Source organism: Rhinolophus ferrumequinum, chromosome 21, assembly GCF_004115265.2.
Source record: "Rhinolophus ferrumequinum isolate MPI-CBG mRhiFer1 chromosome 21, mRhiFer1_v1.p, whole genome shotgun sequence".
In the NCBI taxonomy this organism is placed as follows: Eukaryota; Metazoa; Chordata; class Mammalia; order Chiroptera; family Rhinolophidae; genus Rhinolophus; species Rhinolophus ferrumequinum.
Genome location: NC_046304.1, coordinates 36997876 through 37018855, shown reverse-complemented (window position 1 = coordinate 37018855; position 20980 = coordinate 36997876). Strand labels below are relative to the sequence as shown.

The following is a 20980-nucleotide window of genomic DNA, read 5'->3' as shown; positions in this document are numbered from 1 at the left end:
GTTTGACTCCCTCAAGGGATGGTGGGCTCCGCCCCCGGCAACTAAGATTGAACACAGCACCTTGAGCTGAGCTGCCGCTGAGCTCCCAGATGGCTCCGTTGGTTGGAGCACATGCTCTCAATCACGAGGTTGCCGGTTCGACTCCCACAAGGGATGGCGGACTGCGCCCCCCTGCAACTAACAAGGGTGACTGGACCTGGAACTGAGCTGTGCCCTCCACAACTAAGATTGAAAGGACAACTTGACTTGGATGGAGCTGATGAGTCCTGGGGAAAAAACACACTACTGTTCCCCAATAAAAAGTCCTAGAAATACACACTCTTCCCCAAAAAAGTCCTGTTCCCCTTTCCCAATAAAATCTTAAAAAAAAAAAAAAAAAAAAGAATCAGGAGGGATATCTCAGCCACAGAGGTTCACCCTGGAGGAGCAAGCCACCAGACTCCCCGCCACCAGATTCCCCAGCCCGAAATACTGGTGCCAGGAAGAGGACCCATCTGGCTGTGAAAAACAGTGGTATTTTGACCATCCAGGTGAGATGGGAGGCTGCGGGAAACCCAGACATCTTCTTAAATGGCCCATACACAGACTCACTCACTCGCAAGCACGCATCTTGGGCTCCTGCAGAGGGACGGTGACTAGAGGGGTGTTGGAGGCATACAGGGTGCAGACTGAGGTGTATGACTTCTCAAAGAGAAATGAAAATGTTTCCCTAATTTGCAAGCAGTGCTGACTTCAATGCCCATTTCTTTCAAGGTACGTATGAGTCACTGGTTTTGGGGCTAATTGGAGAAGTTTCAAAGATAATGATTTTTGAGGGTAATTGAACTTGTGGTACCTGTATGTCAACATATCACCAAATTTCATTTCTGGAGTCAGCAATGATAGATTGACTAAGCTGTTGATGAGATGAGACATTTGAAAAAAGTGATTAAGAAGGACTTGAAGCTTAATGGATTAGCATACTAAATTTTTCTGAAGGCAACAGTGTGAAAATATTTGTAAAGGGTGTGACAGAATGTGGAATCACTACAGGGCAACCAAGTTGTCCTACCAACAGTTTTGTTTTTCATATAGACTGGACTAAATTTTAGAAAGTTTGTTAATTTCCAAATGTAATTGTAATTTAGGCCAAAGGACATTTTTTAACGTATTAAGCTTAAAAAGAGTTTATGGGGTTTTTTTGTTTTTGTTTTTGTTTTGTTTTGGTTTTTTTACTGAATGGACCAGTGGTGTAAGAAGCCAAAAAGAAACAAAAGTCAAATTGAGGTAGCCAAAAAAAATTAAAAGAAATTTCAAAACATTCACAAATTTTAGAACACTTTGTACCACAGTGAGCATAGTATTGCAGACCACAGTCTTAAAGAAATCAGCAACTGTGTTAAGCACTAATTCAGAAAATGAATCATGCACACTTATATCTTATTACCAGATTATTTTTCATACATAGCTCAAAACTTATTGATTGCTAACTATATACAGTTATAGTTAAGAGTTAAAAGGTAATGTAGCTAAACTATCAAAAGCATCATAGAGTTGAAAAAAGAATAGGTTCTGTTTTATTCAATCTTTAAGAGTAACACTGAAAATTTATCAAAGAGAACAGAAAATGTTTCCCTAATTCTCAAACAGTGCTGACTTCAGTGAACATCTCCTTTAAAGCGTGAGTAGCTAGTCTTCTGGCTGCTTGGGGAGGTTTCCAAGATAATGATTTTTAAGGGTAAAAACTACAGACCCCAAATGCTCTAAATTATTCACAGAAGTATTTACATTATTCATGTAAAATGATATGATCTATAGATGTAATTAAGTTGCATTAAACTTAATAATTGCTGGTTTGCCATGTTAGTGTCTTTAAGTTGAACACAGCCCCACGCCCAAAAGGCAAAGATTATCATTCTGTCCCAAATATACAACAGTAATCCCTAAGAGAGCAACTCCTCTCCTGGTTATACAATGAAAAAGTCAAAACACATCTGAGCCTTGCAACGAACATTTCCAGAACTCAAAACGTATTTTTTAAGAGAAGTTTCACAATAATCAGTTTATTTTCAAGACAAGATATAAAGTCAATAAAAGATTGTCTACACTGATATTCATTCGTTTGTTCAAAAACATTAAATAAGCATTAAGTCTAAGGGATTAGTGGGAGCTGGGGCAGGTGCCAAAGAAACGTAACACATGCACTCTGCCCTTGAGACATTCACAGTCTAGTTAAGAAAACAGTTACCAAGCATTTTGAACCTCACTTAAATGTTGTGTAGAAATAGAATTTTTGTTAATCTATATATTTTACAGGTCATTCGTTTAATAGCCAAAATTGATACCACCTCTTCCTAGTCTGTGGGAAAATATAATTAAAGAAAAAAAAATTTTGTACAGCTAAAATGTATCTTGTAAAATGCAAAATGTCTTTTTGTAAAAAGCCTCACTATGCCACTTCTGAGATTCCAGGTTTTATATACCAAGCTTACATAGAAAGGGATCCACATGTATGTAGAAGTGTACTATCAGCGATGCACATTGTATTTTCTGAAGATATCCAACAGTACTGAGCAGCTGGAAGGTGCTCAGGCACTTAGAAACTGACTGGGAAGTTAAAAGCAAGGGAAGAAGAGAAAGATGGGGAGACAGAGGCAGCTGATAGCAGCTGTCAGGGAGCAGAGTCCCAGAGAAAGCTCTGCGCTGGCAGTGAAAAACTAAGCAGGCAGTGGGCATCATGGAGAAGTAAGAGGGCAGAAAGGGGTACCGGATGTGAGCATTTGCTTCTGGAATAGGCACACAGATCTAGCCAGTGGGGGCCATGGGAGGGCATTTGAGCTTGAAAATAGAACTCAGTGATTCAAGACATTATGTGAAAACCAATCAGCAAAAATCATATCGAAAGATATGTGAACTTTGGTTACAGATAAGACGTCATCTATGATCCACACAGGTCACCTCATGAAGAAGCTACTGGAGAGGACAAAAGAGGAAAACCAAAGCTGACTGCTGCATCCAAGGCATTTGAAACACAAAAATGCTTGATTCTGAGGACTGACTAGACTATCTCTGCTACAATAGTTGTTTAGGACCAGGAAGAGACCAGCCCTATTGTTAGAGAAGGTTCATACCAAGACACAAGTTTGCCTTGGGGGGCAGGGGATGCTGAAAGCCAAGCAAAGGAATTTCTGTAAACTCTTGCCTCCTCCATCATCGGCCACCCTCTCCACCTCTCCCCTCCACCTCTTCCACTTTACTATTTCTCTTTACCAGAAAACACTCTACATGATGACCATACCATCGCTAATAAAGGTTCCAAATCTGGCACAGAACGTCTTCCCATCCATGCTAAAGTCTTCCCTCAAAAACCCTTTTTTTTTTAACCACATCTGGATATTTCATATAAATGGAAGCACGCAATATGTGTCCTTTTGTGTCTGGCTTTTTTCACTTAGTGTAATGTTTTCAAGGCTCATCCATGTTGTGGCCCATATCAGTACTTCATTCCTTATTATAGCTGAGTAATATGGTATTATGAGGATATGCCGCAATTTGTGTATTCATTCATCTGTTGAAACTTGTATTAGTTCCACCTTTCAGCTATTTTGACTAATGCTGCTATCTATAGAAACAGAAAGCAAATTGGTGGTTACATAGGCTGGGGGGACAGAGAAACGAGGAGTGACTGCTTAATGAATACTTTCTTTTGAAAATGGAGGCTTTCTTTTGAGTTGATGAAAATGGTTTGGAACTAAGAAACGTGTTGGTTATAAAATATTGTGAATGTACCTTTTTAAATGGTAAACTTTATGTTATATAAATTTCACCTCCTTTAAATTTCAAGGCAAAGCTTCCACCTGCCTAAAATGTGGGTTAAACTACAAATAGAAAATGTTACATATTTTTAAATAGATTGACTGTAACATGGAGGCTTATCCCTCATAGACAAGGTCAAATACTACCTCCTCTGTGAAGTCTGCTGGGGAAATATAGTTAAAAACAAAATCTTCTCCCCATCCAGAAATCCTCCCCACAAATTTAGGAGAGAAAGAAAACACTTGAATAAATATTAAGCCAGAATGCGATGCACAGCACAGGCAACCTGCTAAGGAATCGCAAAGACAGAAAAGAATCTCACTCCATTTTATAGCCAAACAGAACCCATTACACACATGTTCTCAACATAAATGATAACTAGCCTCAAGTAAGTGGACCTGACGGCACCGTTTGTCACACGTAGTTTAGCCTAACTTCACCTGGTAATTGGAGCCACCATCTGTGTTTGTTAATAGGCTTTATATAAAAGAAAAACAAGTTCTTCATATCTTTCCAAAAGGAGGTAGTTCTGGAGCAAGGCACCCACTCAAGTTAAGCTCCTACCTCCCTACAAAAACTGGGAGACAGGGGCGCCATTTTCCTTGTATGTTTACATCCCCAAGATGTGAGTCCCAGGTCCTTGAGAAAGACATTCCTGGGTCATAACGCTGACCAGAAGCTTATTTAGCTTTTAAAAAGATTCACCTACATTTCAACGTAACAGATAAAGAATTTACAATTGCAAGGTTTCTAAAGTAAACGTTCTAAAGAAAAGGGAAAGGTGGTGTCTCTTCTCTTATTTTCAACAGGGAGAATTAAGCTTCTTATTTTTCGCTTGTATTTGCCTTTATAAGCCTTCTCTGACCCATTCAGCAAAAAGTAATTACGAACTCCCTCCTCGAAGGTGTCTTTCTTGTGGCACATCCCATTTTCTACCTTGAATTGAAGGAATTTTGACAGGATTCCTTCTGCATCTGGTTCCTTTCTGCATCTTTCATGGTGCCCAGAACACCACCCAGAGCCAACACTTAGAAAAGACCTTAGACAACAGGTGAGATCTTTGTGGCGATGGAAATGTTCTGTATCTGGACTGATCAATGTCAGTGTCCTGGCTGTAATATTGTCCTATAATTTTATAAGATGTTACTGTTGAGGTAACTCAGTAAAGGATATGTGGGATTTCTCTGTACTATTTCTTACAACTGAATCTACATTTACCTCAAAATAAAAAGTTTAATTAAAAATAAAAAAAGGCCCTTGAATAAATAAAAACATGTGTATCATTAACCATCCATTAGTAGTTACAGAGAAACACAGACCAAGCTGAAGAGAAGAAAATCCACATCTGCATTCAGGGGAAGAGTGGAGCAGAATGAACAGGTGCCTTTAGGAAACCCTCAGGAATACCTGTTAGGATGCTAAAAACTGTGAGGGAGAAAACCTGCGACAATAGCCTAAGGAAACACATTTTTAAAAAATGGAAAAAATTTAAAGAGAGAAAAAGAAGACAACAGAGGTAAAATCTAAGAAAGGATGAATGTAAACACAAGGGATTAAATTGTCTAGAATAAAGTAACAGAGGGGGAAATGACTAAGACTAGACTATCTAAGACACTTAATAGAAGACAGCAGGGTTAATGGCATCATTTAGAGAAAGGAGGTTTAGAAAAATCACTATTTTAAAAACCGAAAGGGAAGCTAAAGGAACACCTGTCAAATTGGTGAGAGAGATGTACTTTCCAGGGATCAGAAAAGAAAGGCAAGGATCCAAGATGACGGAGTAGATAAACGCTGTGCCTACATCCTTCCTTGAACACATTAAAATTACAACTAAATTACAGAACAATGAACCTGGAGAACGATCTGAACTCTAGCCAACCAGAAGTCCTATAACTAAAAATATAAAAAAAGAAACCACCTTGAGACTGGTAGGAAGGAAGGAGATGTAAAACGGGCCCCAAGCCTCCCTGTGGTGGTTGAGAATCAGGAGGTTCCCCCCAGAGGAGCAAGGGACATCAGGCCCCTACACCAAGCTCCCCAGCCTGGAGTACTGGTGCTAGGAAGAGGAGCCCCCACAACATCTGGATGTGAAAAACAGTGGCGATTCCAACCATTCAGGTAGGACAGAAGGCATCCTCTTAAATGGCCCGCACAGACTCATTCGCTCACAGGCACTCACCTTGGGCTCCAGCGGAGGGACGGTGAGTCGGGGGGAGGGGTCTCGGAGACATATGGACGGCAGACTGAAGTGTGTGGCTGCAGGAGGAGGACTGGAGGACAGTTGGCATTTTCCTGGTGAGGGTTTCTGCTCCTGAGCAGCCGGCAGGCAGTAGCCATCTTTCCTACGTTGAGCCCGCCCCCAGGTCAAATCTGAATCTGATTGGTCTGGTGAGCTCTGCTGCTCCACCCTGCGGACTCAGCTGGGACTCCACTACATCCAACTTTCAAACAGCTGGAGGCACTTTCTCCACTGATTTCATGCATGCTCCCCCTACTCTATGTCCATTACTCAAATTCAGTTTCCTATGATCTCTCACCCTGAACTTCAAAAATAGCTTTATATTTCAGTTCATGAACACGAGTTGCCTAATTGGTATCCTTTCTCTGGAATCTTTTTCACTACTCCCAAATGAATATGACCATGTGACTCCCCATTTCAGGAACCAGCAAGGACTCTCCATTATCTACCAAATGAAATCCAGCCTTCTTAGCTTGCCTTTTTATGATCTGGCCCTGAACCACTTTTTTTCCTGCTGTTTCCTATATAATGCCTTCTCCATCTTTTCTCCCCACCACATGACCCAAGAGGTCACCTTTCCCCTTCAGAACTCCTCTAGCACTTTATCTGCACCCAACACACTTCTGTGCAAACAGTAGATATCCAGTAACCAAATGAATGAATGAATATGCCTTCAGTCTTGAATTCTAACTGGCTAGGGTCTGGGGCTCACTCTCATGAATGTCTGTCTCTAGAACCAGTCCTCAAACACAACATTTTGGCAGTTGTGAAGTGTGTTATAACTAATTTGTCCCTATTAACAAAGTACAACATTTTCAAATGATTTCCTTTTCTAATAACTAGATTCAAGATAATCCCTATAAGAATGACACTCTAGCATATTTGCATTCTGCTAGGATTTCTGAAGCGTAAGAGAACAGGGTGTAACTATAGTTAAAGCACTGAGAATTGCGTGGACCCCACAATTTTATATATGCCATGGCATTTAATGAGCTATTGTTACTAATTTTTTTAATAAAGAGTGCTATTTTTGAAAAGTAAATTAGCACTATTTTTTCCTTGAAAAATGACATTTGAGATCTTGAAATAGTTAACTTCATTACTCATATGCTTGTAGAATACCTTTATAAATACTACTCCTCGCCCCATCCATAAAATCATCTAGCACTATTTCCTTTTATCTAGTATGCATGTGGAGTGTTCCAGGCATGGAGCTCTCATTTGTGTGAGCCAGTAGGGCCCAAATTTTAGAGCTGCATGGTTCAACACAGTAGCCAGGAGCCACATGGTTATTGAACACTTTAAATGTGGCTTGTCCAAATTGAGATGAGCTATGAAAATACACATTGGATTTCAAAGGCAGTATCAAAAGTGAAGAATGTAAAATATCTCATGAATATTTTATATTGACTACACATTGAAATAATTATATCTTGGCTATCTCAGGTTAAGTAAAATATATTAAGATTTATGTCACTTGTTTCTGTTTATATCTCTTGATATGGTTACTAGAAAGTTTAAAGCTACATATGTGGTTTGCATTTGTGGCTTGCATGATATTTCTATTGGAAATTGCTACTTTAGGGTGCTTAGAAATATCTGGGAAGCCTGTTTAAAATGCAGATTGCCAGGACCAACCCTCTATGGAATCTAGTTCCCTTCTCTGTATTTTAGGCAGAGATTAACAGGGGCTACATAAAGTAACAAGAGTGTAACTCTTTACTTTCCTCCTTCTCCTCCCACTACCAAGTGGCTGATTCTTTTTATATTTCACCATTGCAATTATCAAGAAAGAGAATCCATTTGGCCTAGTCATAAGTGACCTTCTCAAGTCAGAGCTCTTGTACCAGGCTACCTCATAGGTCTCTGGCCTATGGATTAACTGTCCTTTAGTCAAGTGTCCATCCTTGGACCAATCCATCATGACTGATGAGGGGGTAGGAGGAGGTGTGGGTCAGCTTAAACAGAGTACAGGAATGACCTGGAACCTCCTCTCTGCAGGGGCTTTGCTTGGAGGGCACTGTGGGAATACCCAGCATAGACTGGGTGGGCCAGCAGTGAGTTAACTCAGAAATTAAGAAAGCCATGATGCACATTCAAAGGTCCTAGGAGTGCTGGAGCCAAGCACTGATTATTTCCTGAACTTTGCTCTAGATACAATTTCCACCAAGCCATCCTACAAATAACAGTCATGATAGATCTATTCTCAAAAATATTTCAGTCACATCTAGCAACTAGCTGGCCAGATTAAACAAGGAATTTAGGTGGAGAGAGGGAGAATGCAGAGACAGAAGAAGCAATACATGAAACACAACCAAGCAATCAAAGTTCCAATCTCAATGATGTCATTACATCATCATATGACCTTGGCCAAGACACCTTAACCCCTCCTGCCTCAGGTTTGTCACCTTTACCAGTTACACAAGGATAGGGATGTGAAGATTGGATGGAACGATAGATGTAAAGGTGCTTTTTAAAGTTAGAAGAGTTGCACAAATGTTATATTTACAAGAATGAGTTGTCATTAACTGTATGTTGACTAATGAAGGAGCAAGCCCACCATAAATCTTACCTCAGTGAATATACCCTGCACAGAGACCATCTGGTTGCAATTTTTTTCACCTTGTTAAAACACTGGAAATGTTAAGTCTCAGCTCTCATACTCTGTTAGCATTTATCTCTAGCTATAGCTTCATCTGTAATATGCCCTCAGGAATTCACCTCAATACATCAAACCCTGCTGTCAGGCCAGCAGCCTGCCATTAGCCACACAGTATGCATTTGAGAGAAATATAATCCATCAGTCCTGTGGCTAATGACAATTGTCAACTTAATCTGATGGCAGCTTTTTTCAATAACTGTCAGAATATCCAAGAGTTACAACATATCCTAATGCCCTACCACACAGTATTTCTGTTTAAATAACCCAAATGGTGGGGGGGGGGGGGGGGGGAACCCTGTCAAAGAAAAGTTCAGCTACCAGGTTTTTGGTTCAGATTTATTTCCATGTAATATCTTGGGAAAACAAAATATAATTGTCTTTACGTCTGCCCCATTTCCTTCCCACAAGGCAAATTACCTCCCCTACCACCACCACCAAGCACCACCACCACAAAGTGTTCATGTTTACGGAGAACCAATTCAGGAATACTGAGGATGTTTTCATTTTTTCTGTTCCTTTTTGGAGAGTCTGACACTTCTACTATGCGAACAACAACAGGAGAAAAACGTTTACCAAGTACTAGCATAATTGATTAGAACCAGCGTGACTTCTAAAAAAGGAGCTCTGCGTCTTTAAGGCTACACAGGGGCTCTCCGCTCAGAAGCAGACAGAGCGGCTCTGCAGCAGCGACTCATCCTATCGATAAGGTCCAGTTAGCCAAGGTGGAGGATGGGAAAAGAATGGAGCTGTCCCAGCTACTCAATGAGATCAGGGCAAACTATGAAAAGCTCCTCACCAGAAATCAGATAGAGACCGTGCTCTCAGCAAGGATCCAGGTAATGATTTCATACAGACAGGCACCTTCCAGGAGAAGGAGACAATCCATGTCTATCCAATTCCTCTCCCGGCCTCTCTGAGGTACAGTATTTCCTTTTCAATGCAGCATATTCTGGGGAAGGAATTTAGGTTTTACTGCACTGAGACGGGGACTAGAGGGGGAAATGCTGTGATTACACTGTTAAATGACCATTGAATAAATGTTGATTAATGCATTTGATTTTTATATAAATTATGAGGTTCCTATCATTAAAACATGGGGTCAACATACAATAAAATGGTGCACTCTAACCTCCTTTAGACATCCTCCAAAGGAGGCGGCATTTCAAATACCCTTCAAAGATATTACGGAGTTATTTATAGAAATGATTCCAATAACATCTTTTAAATGACAAGTTTTACAGTAAGATTTATTAGTTTGCACACTTTGTAGAGAAAAACTGAAATATTTCTAAACCTTTTTAATGAGTTCGGTTTCATACCAGATGGTTATAAATAGAAATCATCTGAGTATGTGAACATGGCATTCAGAACAATTGAGACATAATTTGGGACAATCAGAATTCCCCAAATTGATAGACGCTCCACATAGATTATAGATTTTTGCTTTTGTGCTATAAGGAAAAATGTTTATTTCTAATACGAGGCATGCAATATTTAAGTATTAAAGAAACAGAGAAAAACAAGTTAAATAAGGGCTAAATCTTAATTTCATAGACTCACTTTGACAATTATCTTTAGCAATTAATTATGGTATAAACTATTTAAACAAATGGACAAACAAATATTTTAGAAACAAAGATGCAGAAATTCAGGGATTTAGTTAGTTAGTTAGTTCACTTACCATGTCTGAGTTCAAGTTCTATTCCAAGAACTCAGGTATAGCAAAGAGTTTAACTTAAGAACATCCAAAGGGAAAAAAATGTTGCTGGGAAATCATAGGACTTTATTTCATTAGTAATTCCAATTCATTTTTAGTAACATTATAAATTTCACCTCTGGTAACATTTTCAGTCTTCATAAAGAATGATCAGTGTCCTAGATTGAGAAAAGTCACTGGGATACTTGATTTAAGTGTTAAAATAGTTCATTTACCTTTTACAAAGAGGGAGGGGGGGTAATTAATAGATGACAATTTCTGAAAATCATAAATCAAACATTTTATTTTTGCAATAACAAAAATACAAGTTATTTAGTTTGCAATGCTGAAATGCATAAAGTGAAAAAGCAAAACTACTCTAGAGCAAGTTTCGTTTTGAGTCTTTTTAACATAAATCTACATTAGAGGATTAGTTTCAAAGAATGCAGAAAGTCAGCTGGAATAAATTCAAGAGAGCCTGATCAATTATTATAAAATAAGGCAACCCAAGCTGTATTAGTTAGTTATTGCTGTATGACAAACCACCCCAAAACTTTGTGGATGAAAACAACCACTGTGTTCTCTGTCATGATTCTGTGGGTTGATTGGGTTTTGTGGGGTGAGTCTTTTGCTGCACATGACCTTGGCTGGAACTGCAGTCATCTTGGGGCACAACTGGGCTGGGACATCCAAGGTGGCTCATTCATGTGTCTGGCACCTTGATAGGATTTTTGGAAGGCTAGCTCAGCTGAGACAACTGGGCCTGTTTCTCTCTCTCTGTGTAGCTTCAGGGTCTCCCTCCATCTGGCTTCCCTACACAATCTCTCCAACAGAGTATCCAGACTTCTTAGATGTTGGCCCAGGACTCCAAAAAGCACCGAAGTTGTCAGGACTTCTTAAGGCTTAAGCCTAGAACTGTCACTTCTGCCACATTCTACTGGATAAAGCAAGACATGGGTCAGCCCAGATTCGGTGTGGAAGGCCACCACCCAAGAATATGAATTTGGGGAAGTGTGGTTCATTGGAAACCATTTTCAGAATCTAGTTGCCACACAAGCCTAGCTGCCGGTTCCACGCTCAAAATCTAAAACACCAGTAAACAGCAGCATTTTTATGCTCCATTTCTTAAATTCTCGGCGTTCTCTTTTGTAGTTTCTCTGATATGTGTTGCTGCTTGCTTTTGCCAACTTAACACTAAGAACAAGTGATACCACAAACCAAAAGAAATGTATGAAGAATTTTGTTCTCTAATACTTTGCTTTAAGCTTCATCCACAGACTTCATTTACTCCACTGTTTCCTTTCAAAAAAAAAAAAATCTGTTGTACCATCATATTCAATTTTTTTAATTTTAAAATACATTTTTGTAAGAACATAGTAAGTGATTTTTTGCTTCAAAATGTTACAATCAATGCCATACATTGCTTCTACTGATCTTGGGTCCAAATGTTAAGAATTCTGTCAAAGGATACTTTTATTTAATTTCAGTATCAGCATAAGAACATGTAAAGCTGACTAGAAAATAATCCCCTTATTTAATAAGAGGACATTTAGAAAACAATCTTTAAAGAAGCTATTACCCGAAATACTCAAAATTAGCATGCCTTCTAAAAATTTCATATTGAAAACGATAAATCAACAGGGGAGTTCCCTTGATACAGAAGTCTGTTTTAGAATCTCTAATGCTGATGATAACTTAATTCTCTAAATTATGCATAACATACTTTCCAGCAGGATTTACTCCCTGTCTATATACCCAGTCCAATAATTGATTAATTTAGGGATACATAACTGTTTTTCTGCTTTTATAAAGCAGCCTACAAGAAAAATTCAGGGGGAAAACAGACACACACACACACACAAAGGAAAAAAAACAGAAAAGAAAATACGGGGGGAAATAGTAGCTAATTTTCAATGTTTCTTCCTTATAAATGCCATAAATAATGGAAAATTAAGAATCAGAGGTCTCAAACTTAGGTCCCGCAAACTGTTACTTTTCATTAAAATAGGTGTATTTTTCTGCATTTCATAGACTGTCACAGTAGGAAGGGACTTTTAAGGTTCATTGCACATCTGAGAAAACTGAGGCAGAGAGTGCAACGGACTTGTTCACATATATAATTAATTAGTAACTAAGCACTAGAACATACATTTGTAATCTAACAACTTAAAGAAAAAAATGATTCGATTCCTATGCTATTTTTCTATAATTGCCTTTAAGTGTCTCCTTTTCAAGAGTGCTCTTTCTTTTTTCTGTTACTGTTATTGTTGGCTTTCTTCTAGCTAGAAGAAGATATAAGCAAAAAAATGGACAAAGATGAAGAGGCTTTAAAGGCAGCTCAAGCAGAACTCAAGGAAGCCCGACGCCAGTGGCACCACCTGCAAGTGGAAATTGAATCTCTCCATGCTGTGGTGAGAATGATCTCCAAAGCGACTGGTCCATTGAATCCCCAGATGTTACCTGATTAAGACAGGGAAAGGAATTATCTCATTACCTTACAGTGAGAAACTCGCTGTAAGGGAAAAGTCACGGCCACTGAATTCTATCCTTGGTCATAGTTCAACTATGTGCTTCCTTCCTTCATGGTAACGGTTGTTATCAATTCATTCAACATTTAGTTCCCACCTATAAAAATGGAGTGATCCTTGCTCTCTAATTGTTGGCGTGGGGAACTAGAGCCTTTGTCATTATTCAGTCATAACAGTGAGGAATCTCTTATCCATACCAATGAGACATCTAAGAGGAAAATATTTAAACATTGTCCTACAGTGACTTTTACAAGTAGTCTGCTCTGGCTTTGTTATTCAATATTACATTTTTCAATATTTAAAAAAATCAAATAAATCAGAGTGTAAGTTAATCACACTGCAGATTTTTTTTTTTGGCTCTAACAATTATTAACATCACAGGATTCCTTTGAAATATTAATATATATATATAAATTTTTAAAAATTCGGTCATACAGAAAGCTGTAAGGAAACACTTCTTGCTTAAGTAATAAAAAATTATTGCAACTTTTTTAAGAAAGAACACCATAGAATGAAGACATTACAAATCAGATTTCAGAAACATACTTTGTTTCACTGATTCACTGATAAAGGTCTGTATAAAACAGGAAAGGGGCCTGGAAAACTCTCTACACGCCAGTGAGCAACATCACCAGATGCAGCTACAAGGCCTGGAGGCCGTGATTGAAGGACTAGAAAAGGAGCTACAAGAAGTAAGGCGCGGCATCGAAAAGCAGCTTCAAGAGCATGAGATACTTCTCAACACGAAGATGAGGCTAGAACAAGAAATAGCAACTTACCGCCGCCTCCTAGAAAAGGAAGAAATCAGGTACCTAATCCCATATAGTTAATGACAAGTGACCAGAAATGTGGAGCCACTTACGTCATTGTTGATGTAATCACAGAAATTAAATCTAAAAAAACCATCATCACCAAGGCTTGCTCACGGAGTTCCTACAATAAAATAGGATTAGTGCACATTGCAAAGATTATGAGGAAGAACTATTTCCAGCCTACCCAAATTAGGAAAAACATAGCCAAAGTCGGGGACATTGGCTACAACAAAGAGCACATCAAGCCTAGAACGAAATGTGAACAATTCCCAAAAGCTACAAGAATAACCTTTCTTAACTTTCTTTTCTTTCCATGTGTATGCAGCCCTTTTAGAATTAGTCATTGCCTTTTACGGGCCACCCACAAAGAAAGGTTGGAAAACTTACATATTATTACCACATCCCCCCACCCCAAAGGCCCACTCCCACCACACATCAAACACCAAAATAATAATAATAATAATAATAATAATAATAATAACAACAACAATAACGATGATGTTATTGTTATATTACAATCTACAACCATGGAAAGCCATGGAGTCCATAGTGCACAATTTAGAAGACTTGATAACAGATGACCTTATAACAAAAGGTATCAAAGAGGAATTCTTATTAATTCACACAATTTCATAATCTGCAATCACTTACAAGGTCATATGGCTTTGAGCACAGCACAACCTCCAATTGTCCATGTTCCCATAAAAAGAAACCTTTATTCTTGCTTGCTTCAGAATTCTGAGTCCTCTATAAAACTAGATGAAACTGCTTTAACCTCTAATGAGTCTTGACATTTACAAATCTTTGAAAAACATAAATTGAATTCAAAATGTAAGCTATTAAAGCTCTCTGTGCCTGTTTTCTAATCTACAAAATGGGAATACTATTACCTACCTCATAGAATTGCTGTAAGGGTTAAATGAATTAATGTTTGTAAAGTGCTTAAAAGTGGTATATAAATATACATATAGCATTTGTTATTAAATAAGATAAATGGTTGTGAATTTTATTTAATTCCTAATTCTTCAAGAAATGATAACTTGGTATTTAATATTACTACAATTTTTTAAAATTGTATTATGCTACATTTAAGATATACAAGAAAGTATCAAGAAAAATATAATGAACACCCACATATGTGTTTCCCCTAGCTCAGGCACTGAAACATAAAATGCTGTTGAAATCTATCAATACCCCCTTTTTCCCCCAACCCCAACCCACCCCCACATCTACTCACATCTCATCCTCCTTCCTCAGTCTAACCTGGCTCCTGAATTTGATGCTTAATCGTCTCATACATTCCTTTATAGCAATATGTATGTATCCCTAAACAAAATATGAAACTGTTTTGCATATTATTTTAATCTTTATAAAATTAGCTATAACTCACCCATTTTTTTCACTCACTGTTACACTTGGGAGATTTATTCATGAAGATACAGTGTACCCTCAGTGCATTTATTTTCACTGCTAAATACTATTTCCATTGTATGAATCCACTACAATTTATCCATTCTCTTATTGGTGACCATTTGTTTCAATTATATGCTAATACAATGCTGCTCCTATAATATAATTCTTTCCAATTTCAGATATTATGGTTGTATCCAAGGTGGGAAAAAAGAACAAAAACCTACAACTAGAGTTGGTTTTGTTTTACCTTCAGGTGAGTGTCTGATATAAGTAAACTAACTTGCAAAGTAAAGTGCCATTTATAGGGACTGGAAGTAAATTAAATACTCTAGCATAGCAAAAAAAAAAAAAAGCAATATTTGAATGAACTTTGACATACCATAAATTGTCTGAATGGTACTTCAACATTTCAATTTAATATTTCATAAATAAAATTTTCACAGCCATTATCAATGAAATATCTTTTTCAACGAAAGTCCCACAAAAGTATGAGAACGAAAAAGTGGAAACAGTGACCAAACAGGCAATATTAAATGGAAATATCGTGAAGGAAAGCACTGAAGCTCATGGTACTATTCAGTAAGTAAATTAATTTTGACTAAGAAATAATAATAAACATATGTAAAGAAATTAATCTCAATTGAGTAATCTTAGTAATCTTTGTTTGAATGTTTCCAAACATAATTTTAAAATGCTGTGATTTTTAATCTGATACGAATTATATTTAATCAAAAACTTAGATGGAGTACTCAATCCTCAATTCACCATTTTTCTGAAGCTATAACCAAAACATCAGCATTCCATAGACTTCCCTAGAAATTATAGTCATTTGATTTTTAAAGTACATAAATTATAAATTCCATAATGTAAATTGCAAATGATAATTGTAAATGTACATTATAACTTATACAAACTTCTTGATTTCTTTTTCATATGAAATACTTTTAATATATCCATACTTCCTTTAGAAAGGTTTATTTTATCATTTCAGGACAGAGAAAGTGGATGAAGTTATTAAAGAATGGGAAGGTTCCTTCTTTAAAGATAACCCTCGATTAAGGAAAAAGTCTGTTTCTCTTCGATTTGATCTTCATTTAGCAGCCACTGATGAAGGGTGTTTACAGACTAAACAGGATAATCTACCAGATATAGAAGTCAGGCTTATCATGAGGAGATCATGCAGCATCCCCTCTATCAAAACTCCATCAGCCGCTAATTAATCCAAAGACAGTATTTGCTTGACTTGAAAATGATATTAGGATGGACCAAGGTGGGTCATGCTGACCCCCTTCTGTCCCAAAATGTAAGTTATTAAGTATGTATGTTATGATCGATGTGTGATTCTCTTTGTTTTAGGGAATAAAATCAAATTCTCTTTGATTTAGGGATCGATGTTTTAGGGAATAAAACATGGCATGGGACAACATTTCTCTGAATCTAATTATGGATGTATTTCTTGGAGAGGGGGAACTTAATAAAATCAGAAATTCAGTACGGTTTCTATTTTATTTATTCTCCAAATACTCTTGTTTTTCCCTTGAAATTTTATCAGAGACTGTAAGCATTAGCTGGCTTAGTTAAGTCTTTGAAATTTCACTCAATGGCTGAATACTCAAAGGAAAAGGGAATAATTCATTTAAAGATGATTATATTATGTTAAGCATCACAGTTATTCATCACTATTCTATGACTGATTGTATCTAACAATATTTTTCTAGTTAAAAAAGAAAGCAATTATAAACAAACTTTTAAAGAGGACTCACTATTCACTTAACCAAAAATTTTCCTTTTGAGACAATTATTTGCACACTTAGAAAAAGAATTATTTTCCATGAGCAGTTTTGAGCAAACTGTAGAAACACAACCCAGTGCTAATTTGATAATTTAATAAAATTGATCTTCATCTAAAAGCGTTTTGTAGTCATTACCTGATTTCCAGAAGAGTTACTTTATTCAAGAACTTTAAAGGATATGTCCTCTCCCACAAAAATTGAGGCCAGCTGCGTAAAATATAGAGCTGGTTACTACAGTTACTAGAACAGGGTTGTCCAACCTCTCACCATCCCAACTTTTCCATTTATAAAGTCAAATGTGATTAATTGGAGTATTTGATGTGAGCATTAGGTAAGATACTATATGAACTATTATAAATATTTCCTGCAATCATTTATGTGAATTTGGATAACAGTATTGTTATCTAAGCTAAGAGTATTTGAAGGATTTATGTTTTTAAATTGTTCAAACTGTAATAAATATGGATAGAAAATGTGAATCAGTCAAGCATTGTTGCAAAGTTTTTTAAACAACCTAATTTGTTTAATATAGGTATATTTATTTTATAACCTTAAATAATAAGTACCTGTTTTCAAACATTAGAAATTTATAGGCTAGTAATTATTTTCTAAACAGAAAAAACGTTGAGTACCACTCATCATACTTTTTTCCCAGCTAAAGTATCATCCAAGGGCTATAGCTATGTTAGCATTTTAGTACAGCCTTTGCAGTAGCAATTTCTCTCTCTTTCTCTCCCCCACCACTTTATTTCTACTTTAAAAAGTATATTTTAACCAGAAGAAAATTATGCTAAATAATCTTTAACGTAATACAGGGATATAAAGTTAACTTTTTTTTTTTTTCAATCACTTCAGATTTCTTTTGGCCTGGCTTATTCTATTTAGTGAGAGGGATGATTTTGTTGTCAAGGATACAACAGCATGTTAAGTGCTTATTCTTGCATAAGCATCTTACCTAAAATACATCCTATACATAAAAATGTTTTCATTCAATACTAGTTAAATGTTGCTAACTTTATTAAAGCTTTGACAAAGGCAATCATACAAGCTATTGTAGTAAAGTTACTGTACTTAGCAACAGTAATCATAACAATGTAATATATCTTGGCGATATGCAGTGTTAACTTAGTACTGGCATCATGAATGTAACAGCTTATTATAGTAATTCCACTGTGCAGCTAGTGTATGTAACATGTACATTTTGAAATATAGTACTTGAATTTATAACAGTTTTATTTGCTTTGGGGCATTTTAAATTGGGATATGAATTTACCAGAGTAAATGATACCACCACAATAAAAAAAAAATTGTAACATGAACTCTAAAGCTGCATTGTATTTGAGTTTGATACACTGTTTTGAGTTAAATTGTTCCAATATGGTTAGTTCACATGGGGAATGTAACCACGGTGGAAAGACAATGTTTTTATACCTTTTCTAACAAAAGAAAAATTAAGAATGGTATATTCTAATAAATAATATATTCTAATAAAAAAATCAAAATAATCCCATCATCCTGGGAAAAGTATGACAGTAGCCACCATTTGCAGAGTGCTAACACAATTGTACTCAGCATACTTGTACATAATCACTAATCGTCATAACAATCCTACAAGATGCTCAATATTGTCATTTTATGGATGAATAGAAATTAATATTCTTCCATCTCTCTGGAAGAGTGAAAATGCATGCTTCTGTAACAAAATACAAAAATAAAGAGTAATTCCAATTACTAACAATTACAGGATCCCAGCCCCGGTTCTGTCACTAATTATCCATGGAACCAGGAAGGAATCATTGAAATTCCCTAGGCCTCAATTTTTATACTTGAAAACAAAGGGAAAGGTGGTGCTTGGTAATAATCTTACTCTGCCTACTTCGTAGAGTCGTTTGAAATAATACGTAAGTGAAAATATTTGGCAAAGCACTACTCAAATATACAGTACTATCTGAATAAGAATTATCATAGGGAGAGAAGAATTTGTGAGAACAATTATATATAATGCTGACAATGATTAAGTAATAGTTTAAAACACAACAGGTAATGAGAATATTTTAATTCTTCATTTGCTGCCAGAAGGGTTATTCTTTCCCAGTGAGTTACCCAATTTGAACAGTTCTACCATGATAGTTTTTAAAGTACAAAAATGTTCTCTAGAGTCAAAAAATGCTTAAATTAATTTGAAAGTTTCAAATGGAAATGTATTATGGTACATGGGTCAAAATTAAACTTTAGTTAAATATAAATAATATTCATACACGTTACTCAGATTACCAACATGTGAAATCAAAGGAAAGTTTGTGCACAGGGCAGAAATTGTTTCTGTGTTTACAAGTTATGGCCAGCATGTACACACAGATTGCCATATTCATGGGCATACTACAAATAAACATTTTGAAGTAACATATATGTGCAAATCGATACAAGCCTTTCCCCAGGTTCCCTTACACACGTAGACCCTAGACCCGGGTAGGCAAACTTTGGGCAGTACCATCCCTGTACCAACTATACTAGTTACAACTAATAAAAGCTGTACAACTAGGTACAACTAATAAAATTCCAAAAACAGAAGGCAGCTCGGCTCTGGCCTGCAGTTTGCCCACACCTGCCTGCCCTAGACCTTCAAATAAGGCGTGTGGGTGATAGATTATACCCCAGATTCTGCAGGACCATCCTGTTTCCAAACACTTTCATTCTTTTCCACACCACATGTCAAAGCCCACATCCTAGATCCTTAAGATATTTTTAAGGCAATGCAAAAGATTGTAAAAGCAAACCCTATTTTGTCCAATTCTAAAAAACACTGTGAATCACTCTGTCCTGGAAATCTGCTGGCCTTCAATATTTCACAACTATGTATAGCAATAGAAACTGAATACCCTGTTTTCATAGAAACAGCTGAGAAAATTAGCCTATTTCACCATTTTGCCTATAACCAAACTTTTGTAAGCTATTTGGCTCAGACAGAGCCAAATTTTAAGGGGGAAAAAATCCATTTAAATAAGCTTCATTGGAACATACTACAGACAAAATGCATGATTCAGTGGTTGGTTCAAAACCTTTCTCAACACACAGACCTCTTTGAGAATCTGTTCAATTACTATCTGGGGGAAAAAAGCATATAAAAAGTGTGCATAATTTTAAAAGTTCATAGATTTCGTAAAACCTATTCATGGACTGCAGGTTTTTCCTTGTTCTCTCCCATTTTTTCCTTTTTCTTTCTTCCTTCCTAGTCATGGTTCTCTACCTACCTCCAAGTCTGTCTCCCTCCCCAGCTTCTTCCCAGTCCTATAGAAAGAAATTGGAGACCTGGGCCTGAATCCCAGCTTAATCACTTACTAGTTTTGGCTTCCCTGTTTTGGGGGAAGAAGAACTTCAAGAAAGTATGAGTAGTGTCAGAAAGGAAAGGAGGCCGAGTTCCTGGACCTTGCTGCCAGAAACAAAACTAAACTACTTGGGCCTAAGACTATCTCTGGGGTTTACCACTAGGCCCCTGTGAGGGCTCCTAACAACCTTTATAGTTACAATAGTTTAAAGTCATATTAATGATGCATCCCATATTTTCCAGGATTAATCATGATTCCAAAAGTCTGTCTTGTGGTCCCCATAAATATTCCTGTACATGCAATATCGTATGTCCTGAGTTTGCTTTGGGGAAAAAAAAAAAAACCAAACCTCAGTGTAAGTAGAGTCTACCTAGGATTATTTCACTCTTAAGTCTAATTTCTTCAGGACTGGGGAAGAGATTTCTTTGTTTCTATTATATTTTGCCTATATTCTTCCTTTCTAAATTTTGCCAATCTTCAGGAGTGGAGAAAGGATCAAACGAAGAAAATGAGATAACCATTTATTCATTCCACAAATACTGAGCACTTGAATGTGCCATGTAGTGTTCCAGATGTCAAAAGTCGCCACCCTCAAGGAGCTTTCATTTTGATGGGGAAAAAAGACAAGAAAATAAATGCATAACGAATATAGCATGTTCGGTGGTGATTAGTGCTATACAAACTAACAAAGCACAGACCATGAACAGAGTGCAGGT

At 36.9% G+C, this 20980-nt stretch overlaps 1 protein-coding gene across 2 annotated transcripts; it reads left to right on the top strand.

Annotated features, from left to right (window-relative positions):
- Positions 1–9357: 9357 nt before the first annotated feature.
- On the top strand, positions 9358–19975 carry KRT222 (keratin 222). Of its 2 annotated transcripts, none has more exons than XM_033089998.1 (6): positions 9358–9532; positions 12675–12803; positions 13508–13728; positions 15325–15398; positions 15589–15724; positions 16137–16493. In XM_033089998.1, exons 1-6 carry the CDS (start codon positions 9437–9439, stop codon positions 16363–16365), a joined length of 885 nt encoding a protein of 294 aa, XP_032945889.1. In that variant the 5' UTR covers positions 9358–9436; the 3' UTR covers positions 16366–16493. The 2 variants fall into 2 exon arrangements, with proteins under 2 accessions (XP_032945889.1, XP_032945890.1); XM_033089999.1 differs by having other exon boundaries at positions 9392–9614; positions 16137–19975.
- The last annotated feature ends 1005 nt before the right edge of the window (positions 19976–20980 follow it).